The sequence below is a fragment of the Budorcas taxicolor genome, chromosome 17 (genome assembly GCF_023091745.1).
Source record: "Budorcas taxicolor isolate Tak-1 chromosome 17, Takin1.1, whole genome shotgun sequence".
Lineage (NCBI taxonomy): Eukaryota > Metazoa > Chordata > Mammalia > Artiodactyla > Bovidae > Budorcas > Budorcas taxicolor.
In genome coordinates this window covers 72375827-72385108 of record NC_068926.1, presented here as the reverse complement: position 1 = coordinate 72385108, position 9282 = coordinate 72375827, and the positions used below count along the sequence as shown (strand labels likewise).

The 9282-nt window shown below is 62.7% G+C and overlaps 2 protein-coding genes across 2 annotated transcripts; one reads left to right on the top strand and one right to left on the bottom strand.

Annotated features, from left to right (window-relative positions):
• The first annotated feature begins 132 nt into the window (after window positions 1-132).
• Window positions 133-4055, top strand: LOC128062508 (mitotic-spindle organizing protein 2). The gene is made up of 3 exons (XM_052655001.1): window positions 133-316; window positions 402-550; window positions 3841-4055. Exons 1-3 carry the CDS (start codon window positions 159-161, stop codon window positions 3996-3998), a joined length of 465 nt encoding a protein of 154 aa, XP_052510961.1. The 5' UTR covers window positions 133-158; the 3' UTR covers window positions 3999-4055.
• Window positions 4056-4601: 546 nt separating this feature from the next.
• Window positions 4602-8372, bottom strand: LOC128062492 (tubulin alpha-3 chain). Its single transcript, XM_052654985.1, has 4 exons — window positions 8117-8372; window positions 7491-7639; window positions 6719-7399; window positions 4602-4898 (listed from the first exon to the last, which is right to left on the bottom strand). The coding sequence occupies exons 1-4, from the start codon at window positions 8370-8372 to the stop codon at window positions 4602-4604; spliced, it is 1383 nt and encodes a 460-aa protein (XP_052510945.1).
• Window positions 8373-9282: the final 910 nt, after the last annotated feature.

The following is a 9282-nucleotide window of genomic DNA, read 5'->3' as shown; positions in this document are numbered from 1 at the left end:
CTTCCCGCTGAGCGCGCGCGGGAGCCCAGTCGCTAAGGCGCGGGTGCTCCGCACGTCCGCCGCCGCTCGGGCCCGAGCACCGGACGGCGGGGCCGCTGCGGCGGGCCGGTAGGGGGCGCGGCGGGGGCCGGGCGGCGCGCACCTCCGCGGTTCCTCAGATGGCGGCCGCGGGCGCGGGGCCGGGGGCGCCCCCGGGGCTGGAGGCGGCCCTGCAGAAGCTGGCGCTGCGGCGGAAGAAGGTGCTGAGCGCCGAGGAGATGGAGCTGTTCGAGCTGGCGCAGGCTGCGGGCGGCGCCATGGACCCCGACGTGTTCAAGTGAGCGCCGGGGGGAGCCGGGGGTCCCCCAGGGCGGCCGGCCGGGGCGAGGAGGGCTCACTGCCGCCGCGTGTGTTCTCGCCAGGATCCTGCTGGACCTGCTGAAGCTGAACGTGGCGCCCCTCGCCGTCTTTCAGATGCTCAAGTCCATGTGCGCCGGGCAGAGGGCGGCGAGCGACTCCCAGGACCCCGCGGCCGCGCCCCTGCCAACGCCCAGCGTGCCTGAGACCCGAGGTCAGAGCCGGGCCGGGGCGACGGGTGGGCAGCTCCTGGCACTGGGCGCGTTTGGTCCCGAGTGGCCAGGCCTTTCTGTTCGTGGGCACATCCGATGGCTGGCCCCTTGGGCTCCAATCCCCAGCTTGGACTTTGCTGTCTACCGCCCTGGAGCGTGCCCGTCCACATGGGGAGGGCGCAGGGTGGGAGACCCAAAGCCGGGCAGACCTCGTTGGGACTCTGCGATCCGTTTCTCCCCATCTCTGCACTCAGGTCTTTTCCCCACGAAGCTGGGAACAGGCGGCTTCGGTTCCTTCCTCCCTGGGGCTGTAAGCCTGTACTTCAGTCCTCAGGGAGCAGGGCGGGCAGAGGCTTTCCCGAGCTCGCTGGTTGGCCCCCCAACCCGGCCCAGGTCCTGCTCAGAGTCTGGACAGTGAAGCTTCCCTCTGTGGGCAGCTCCTGGCTGGCAGGGTGCAGAGAGCCTGGGGCGCTGCTCAGTCTGGAGGTCGTGGCTGGGATGAGCAGAGGCTGGTGACCAGGGTGGCACAGTGGAGCTCTAATCCACTTGGCGTGTCCCTTCTCCATATTCCAGACACACTTAAGATGCAGCTGAATCTCCGGGCCGGCTCCTTGGCCACAAACATTCTGAGAAGGGGCTTTCGGGGCAGAGGGCAGCTGGGCCCCTAGTTGGGAGCTCCAGGGCCCTGGGCGCCCACGTCCCTGTCCTGAGAGGCCCCCTCCTGGGCGCTGCGCTGCGGTGCAGGCCTCCCCACTGATGCTCCCTGTCTGCTCTCTCTGTCTCTCTCTGACCTCCAGAGGCCTCCTTTCTCTCTGCCTGGAGCTGTAGCCCCCCTGCAAGGCCCTCCTTTTCCTGCGCCCCGCAGCCTGCGGCCTCTCCGGTTCTGCTCCACGGCCCAGCTGCCGCGCACTCGCCTCTCTCTCCAGGGCCCCCCGGTTCCCTCCGGTTCTCTTGCTGCCTGTTCTCTCCTTTTGCAGGTTGCGTTTATTGGTTTATTTCTGGGGGTTGGTACTGTTTCCATGGAAACCGCCATGGCCTCCAGAAAGAGCAGCCCTGGGCTGCAAGGGTGCGTGCGGTACTGTCAGCCCCCAGAATGGCCGTGGAGCATCAGCCCCCGGGGTCCCCCTTGCCTGGTTCCTGAGCTGGGGATGTGGCCGCTCCGGCCCTCGCTCACTGCCAAGAGCACCGCGGGGCGGACGCACTCCTCTCCAGCTGCACCCGGCCGTGTGCCCAGCGGGTCCAGGCACGTCCGCGCGGGGACCATCCCCAGAGGTGTGGGCCAAGGGTTACGGGGCACGTGTGCAGCCCGCATTGCGCACCGGGCGTTCAATGGCTGGTCTGCAGCACCGGTCAAGCTCCTGTTGGGTGCTCCCCACGCCCCCACCACCCGCCAGTCCTGGCCACCAGACCCCGCCAGCCTGCTCAGCAGGCTGCCGTGGTCCCCCCACCTCCTCCCACAGCCTGGCCCATCCCACAGCCTGGCCTCGGCAGCTGGCCGACTCCACAAGGGGCACTCTCACCACCCAGGAGAAAGCTCTGGGCTTTTCTGTTTCTAGTCCCACTCAGCGCTGTGGCAGAGCCCGCAGCAGGGGTTAGGGGCTCCCCAGCTTCAGGGGCCCCCAAGTCACGACTGGCAATGGGCCGCTGTTTGGGGGGTTCACTTCGTTAGGAGAGTAAGCTGGCAGTGATCCGTTCAGTAAGGATGACTTGGTTCACTAGCATCACGGACTCCACGGACATAAGCTTCAGCAAACCCCAAGACGGTGAAGGACGGAGGCCTGGCGGTGTCCACGGGTCGCGACTTAGTGACTGAGCAGCGCCGATGACCACCGTCTGTCTCGACTCTTAAGAGGGCCCCACGGGAACTGGGCTTTCCCCTTGGCTCAGCCTCAATCCTCATTTAAGTCCGTTCCATCTGACCCAACGGCCACATCAGAGGAAGCTGAGCAGGCGTGATGAGCTCTGAGCTCCCAAACGTGCCTTGCTGGGTCCAGCGGGCTCGAGGCCTGAGTGGGTCTCCCCATGAGCCCCAGGGCTGTGCGGCTCCTTCAGGTGCTGAGAACCACCCTGAGCTGGATGAAGGGCCTGCTTCCGTCCTGCAGTGGTTTTCCTGATGCCTCTGATGGCTTAAGGGTGGCATCGGTTTCTTATTTCCAGGTTCATCATCCTCGCCAGATTTAAAGGTTAACCTTCCTTTACTGTCTCCTCACCCTTGAGTGTCTGGGGCCCTGGTCCTCCTCAGTGGGGGTCAGGAAGCGCACGTGTGCAGGCCCCGGAAGCAGACCTGCAGAGTGACGCCCGTGGCGGTGGCCTTCCTGCCACTGAGGGAGCTGCCCCTGCGCCACGCTTCTTTGGCACCCAGGCCCCAGGGTGAAGCCGCAGGCTCGAAGACCTGACTCGGCCTGGCCCAGCCTAGGTGGGGAGCATGGCCTCCCAACTGGGTGGCCCTGTGGGTGGGGGCGGTGCACTCACGGGAACAGAAGGCTGGCGTCTGTACTGGGCAGAAGGGCGGGCACAGCCCTCTTGGCTCATGTTGGTGGCTCCTGGGCAGAGCTGCCCCGCGTCACCCCACCACACACTCCAGTCTGCTCCCACTCAGTGCTGGGTGACCGTGGCTGCACCTTATTCAAATCGAGTTCACACGGGGAGACCAGCTGTCAGGCTTCCAAGCTGGGGCCACTGCAAACGCCCCCCAACACTGTGCCAGGTGGCTCAGACCTCCTGCTGTTTGACGGAGAACTTGCCAGAGACTCTGGGCAGGGCAGCCCTGTCTCTGCAGGCGTGCCGGTGGCAGGATCAGAGCTGGTGCCGTCCACGGCGCAGGCCCCTACTCCCCACTGCAGGCTGCGGGGCTAGGAACCAGCATGGAGCCCGGAGTCCCACCCCTGCACCAGCCGCGGCCAGGGGAGAACCCGGGCTGAGACGTGTCAGCGGGGCGAGCCGGGCCAGGCATGCCGGCCCCCAAGGTCCTCCCGTCTCGCCGATGCCACTGCTGGAACCAGCTCAGCCCAGCCACGGCTGCAGACCATGCCGGCCGATGGCCAGGGGAGTGGTCGGAGCCGTGCTCTGCAGCTGAGCGTGGCTGCCCCATGGAGCCTCAGGGAGTCCCGTCTCGGGACCGGCGGTCCTGGATGTCTGTGGGACAGAGGGGAGAGGGAGCCGACCCAGAGGAAGCGCTCCCAGGACCGGGTCCAGAAGTCGGCCTGGCGTGCTTCCCGCGCTAGCCGCCGCGCATGCCTGCACTGTCCTGGGCCCTGCCTGGCTGCTGACCCCTGCGCTCTGCGTCCCTCAGGGAGAAACAAAGGCGGCGGAGCCCTCGGCGGAGGCCCGGCGCTGGCAGAACGCGGCGGCCGGGACGGACCCAGCCAGAGGATGCCCCGCCAGCCCAGCGCCTCCAGGCTGCCCAAGGGGGGCGGGCCGGGGAGGAGCCCCCCGAGGAGCGGCAGCTGAGAGCCCCCCCAGCCGGCGCCTCCCGCTCCTGCGGCTAATAAACCTCTGAGACACCAAGGACCAGCTCCAGCAGTGTTCTGTCAGCCACGTTCCGCTCGAGCCTTTCGGCTTCGCTCTGGGCGCTGTCTTCGCTGCCCGCCTCCTGGGCCTCTGAGCCAGCGGGAGCCGTGCGTCTTGCCGGGCCTCTTGCACCTTCACCGAGGCCCTCCCCGGCAAACAGGTGCACCAGTGGTCTGAGCACAGAAGGACGGTGAGCGGCGGCTGTTAACCCCCCGAGGGTCACACACACCAGAGAAGCAGGTAAGACCCTGCCTCCCGGGGTCCTGAGCGGCCACATCACCCACAGGTCCAGACTGTGGGCCCTCTGCAGACCCGAGGTTTCTGCACTCCAACCCCAGGGCCTTATGCCTTAGGCCGCCTGTTCCAACAGAGAAGCCTGGGGAAATGGCAAATTCAACGGGAAAACCAGCGGGGGGTCCTCCACACTCCTGCAGACAGATGAGCTTGTCCCAAGCACAGGTTTAACTGAGAAACTTTAATAGGGAAACATCTGCGAAGGGGCAGTAGGCGGACCGGGTGCGGGGCTGCGGCCCTGCCCCCGCCTCAGTACTCCTCCCCTTCCTCGGCCTCCGCCTCCACCGAGTCCACGCCCACCTCCTCGTAATCCTTCTCCAGCGCCGCCAGGTCTTCCCGGGCCTCCGAGAACTCGCCCTCCTCCATGCCCTCCCCCACGTACCAGTGCACGAAGGCGCGCTTGGCGTACATGAGGTCGAACTTGTGGTCCAGGCGGGCCCAGGCCTCGGCGATGGCCGTCGTGTTGCTCAGCATGCACACGGCCCGCTGCACCTTGGCCAGGTCTCCCCCCGGGACCACCGTGGGGGGCTGGTAGTTGATGCCCACCTGCCGGAGAAGGAGAACATGCTCAACTTGGGAGTGAGGCCTCGGAAATGGTAGCTTGTTTCTAAAAATGGGGGCCATGGACCCACTTCAGATAATGCCCTGTAGGAACGGGTACTCTAGTTTTGGGCAGTATCTGCCAGTTTAATAGCCCACGTTTTCACTTTTAGAAGAGGACTTTAGCCTTTCAGCCTTCTGCATGACTAAAATATCTGGCCACATACACACTTTTATAATGTGAAAACCTAATACAAACGTGGGAAAAGATTCCAGGAAAATGGTGCACCCCTGACAGACGGTCGTTAACACATGACGCCACACCCAGACTGACAAGTGAGGATTCAACACCATCAGGGGTGAGCTGTCTTCCGTGGGGACAGCAGTGTGACCTCCTGTACCTCCCCACAGACTGGCCTCCCCTCTGGCTCACAGACCGGCCAGGAGGGGAAGCCTGGGCACAGTGCCAGGCACCCCACACAGCACTGCCCAGCTGACAATGGCTTGGGTGGCAGCCTTGCCTTCCAAAGGTCAAAGTAAGGGCACTGAAAGGAAACTTCCTCAAACCAAGAACGGAAGAAAAAAGACGTCCCCGGTGGTCCAGCCGTCCAGATGCCGCCGTTTACGGCAGGGGGCCAGGGGCTGGTATCTGGCCCAGGGACTAAGATCCCCCATGCCCTGTGGCATGGCAAAAAAAAAAGCTTTCAACCCCAACCTATCACCTAACCTTGGAGGCCTGCAAACATCTATGGGAGGTTTAATTTCGTGGGTATTTCCAGATTGGTGAAACCTGTTAACGTACACACTTTATCCCTGGGAGTCACTTTACATGTGTGAGTCGTCAACCCTCAGCTGGGCCGTGTCAAGGGGTCTTGAAGTGGGGCTGAGGCCAGGTGGGTGCAACAACGTGGGTGTGGTCAGAGGCAAGCTCTGATATTTAAAATGGGAAAACGCTGCTATTTATCCTCATTTTCAACCTGCAAAGACCCTGGAGATGACAACTCCCAGACACTGAAGGGACCCATCAGGGCTCAGACGCAGGATCCAGACTCTATCTAGTGCAGATCACTTGTGAAAAAGGACTCAACGAGGAAGAGGCCGCAGGGTTAACAAGCCCAGGCGTGGCCAGGCACTTAGCCTGGTGATCGCGGCTCTAAAGTGGGACACTCTGGGACTTGGCTTCAAATTCAGGACGCTCTCCTCTGGGCAGACGTTTCACTGTGACACCAGACACAGTCGGAGGAGCCGCTTAATTATTAGTGTGGTTTTGTGTGGAGGCGGCACCCCAGGTCTGGCTTGGAGGAGCAGCAGTGAGCCACCCTTGGCCCCACAGAAAGTGCTGCCTAATGAACAGAAGGCCCTCTCTGCAGCACGCGAATGCTGCCTAAGCTTCAGTGACCACTGGCGACTGAAGTGACGGGGAATCGGAACCCACTGTCTCTATCACAGAATGAAGCCACACGCTCTGACAAGGTTCTTGGGCGAGCAGCGGGGAAACGTGAGGACAGGCAGGCCTGCAGTCAGAGGTCTCTGAAAGCTCCCTCCTTCCGTCGCTGCCCCTGAGGCCCTTAGGTTCTAGAGGCTGTCTCAGCCTCTGTCTCTGAAGTGTAAGATATTAGGAACGTTGGCCCACGAGCCCACGGTTCTAAGAAGTAAAGGTACGTGGAGCACTGACCGAGATCAAGGCATCTGACACACTGATTACTAACCTTGCTGTCCCTGCAGCCCAGCTGCCCCGGAACAGGGGACCCTCCGCGGCAGGTTAGCACCCCGCCCCGGGGCCGGCCACGGGCACAAAGCCGCGCACACGCTCCCGCCCAGCCTACCTTGAACCCGGTCGGGCACCAGTCCACGAACTGGATGGTGCGCTTGGTCTTGATGGTGGCGATGGCCGCGTTGACGTCTTTGGGGACCACGTCCCCCCGGTACAGCATGCAACAGGCCATGTACTTGCCGTGGCGAGGGTCACACTTGACCATCTGGTTGGCCGGCTCGAAGCAGGCGTTGGTGATCTCGGCCACGGACAGCTGCTCGTGGTAGGCCTTCTCGGCCGAGATGACCGGGGCGTACGTGGCCAGGGGGAAGTGGATGCGGGGGTAGGGTACCAGGTTGGTCTGGAACTCGGTCAGGTCCACGTTGAGGGCGCCGTCGAAGCGCAGGGAGGCCGTGATGGAGGACACGATCTGCCCGATGAGCCGGTTGAGGTTGGTGTACGTGGGCCGCTCGATGTCCAGGTTGCGCCGGCAGATGTCGTAGATGGCCTCGTTGTCCACCATGAAGGCGCAGTCCGAGTGCTCCAGGGTCGTGTGCGTGGTCAGGATGGAGTTGTAGGGCTCCACCACGGCCGTGGAGACCTGGGGCGCCGGGTAGATGGCGAACTCCAGCTTGGACTTCTTGCCGTAGTCCACCGAGAGCCGCTCCATGAGCAGCGACGCGAAGCCCGAGCCGGTGCCGCCCCCGAAGCTGTGGAAGATGAGGAAGCCCTGCAGCCCCGTGCACAGGTCCGCCTGCAGGAGGGAGAGGCGTGAGCCGGGCCGCAGGCGCTGCCGAGAGCCCTGGCCTCCCCTCCTGGCCGGGAGGCCCCCGCGCCCCCCTCACCAGTTTGCGGATGCGGTCCAGGACCAGGTCGACGATCTCCTTGCCGATGGTGTAGTGGCCACGGGCGTAGTTGTTGGCCGCGTCTTCCTTCCCGGTGATCAGCTGCTCCGGGTGGAAGAGCTGCCTGTAGGTCCCCGTGCGCACCTCGTCTGCGGGGGGACAGCGGCCGGGCTTGGAGGACGCCGGCCTCACCCCTGTGGCCGGCTCCGGGACCCGCCTGTCTGCAGGCCCGCGCCGCTCCTCCCAGGCCGGGGGTCAGGTCTCCCAGGAGTCTCCCAGACACACACGCCCCACCTGCCGTTTTCGGCTCCGGGAGGGTCCATCAACCCGGAACAAGCCCCAGCGTGGCCGGTTCCCAAAGGCCAGGAGCACCCAGGCGGCTCTGTCTGCGCCTCTCGCCCACACCTGCCGCTCCACCCCGGGCGTCCCTGGGACGGTCCTGCCACCCTGGACGGATGCCGGCCTGACTGCCCCGGGCACCCCCTGTGGCCTGGGTCTCCCGGGCTCTGGGGCGACTGCCTGGCGTCTCCCGGGTGGCCGCTCCCCTCGGAAACTACGTCGGGCTTCTGACTGGAGGCACCTGATGAAGGTTCTGGGCTTCCCTTGCCAAGTGGGAGGGTACCTACCGACCACGGTGGGCTCCAGGTCCACGAACACGGCCCTGGGCACGTGCTTGCCGGCCCCGGTCTCGCTGAAGAACGTGTTGAAGGAGTCATCGCCGCCGCCGATGGTCTTGTCGCTGGGCATCTGGCCGTCGGGCTGAATGCCGTGCTCCAGGCAGTACAGCTCCCAGCAGGCGTTGCCGATCTGGACGCCCGCCTGCCCCACGTGGATGGAGATGCACTCACGCTGGAAGCAGAGCAGAGTGAGGCCCGGGGACATGGCAGTGCTCTCTGCGCGGCATGCAGACGTACCTGACTTCTTAAATTAATAGTTCTAATATATTTTGGTTTCTTAGGGTCTTGTCAAACTTTGTCCCACAAGCTTCCCAGGTTGACAGGAGCCCAACATGCTAGTGGAGAAGAGCGGAGAAATAGCTCCAGAGGGAATGAAAAGGCTGAGCCAAAGTGGAAACAACGCCCAGTTGTGGACGAGTCTGGTGGTGAAAGGAAAGTCTGACGATGTAAGAACAACATGGCCAAGGAACCTGGCGTGTTAGGTCCACGAATCAACGGGACTGGAAGTGGTCAAAACAGGATCAGCAAGAGTGAACATCGGCATTTTAGGAATCAGTGAACTAAAATGAATGGGAAAGGGCGAGTTTAATTCGGATGACTATTGTATCTACTACTGTGGGCAAAAATCCCTCAGAAGAAATGGAGCAGCCCTCGTAGTCAACAAGATTCTGAAATGCAGTACCTGGATGCAATCTCAAAAATGACAGAATGATCTCTGTTCGTTTCCAAGGCAAACCATTCAATATCCCGGTAATCCCAGTGTATGTCCTAATCACTAACGCCAGAGAAGCCGAAGTTGAACGGTTCTATGAGGACCTACAAGACCTTCTAGAACTAACACCCAAAAAAGATGTCCTTTTCATCACAGGGGACTGGAATGCAAAAGGAGGAAGTCATTTTCTGTCTGAGCACCTGCCTATCCAGCACGGAGACAGACCAGAACTGCGAAGAGGAATACAGTCGTTATAAACGTCGTCCCAACACTCAGTAAAAAGCAGCAAAAACCTACACAAAATCAGCATCGAGCCAGTCTGTTTCCACCCAAGGCTGGATTTAGCAACCTGATGTAAGCAGTGGCTCCAAAAGTCAGACACAGTGTATGACATGACACTTCT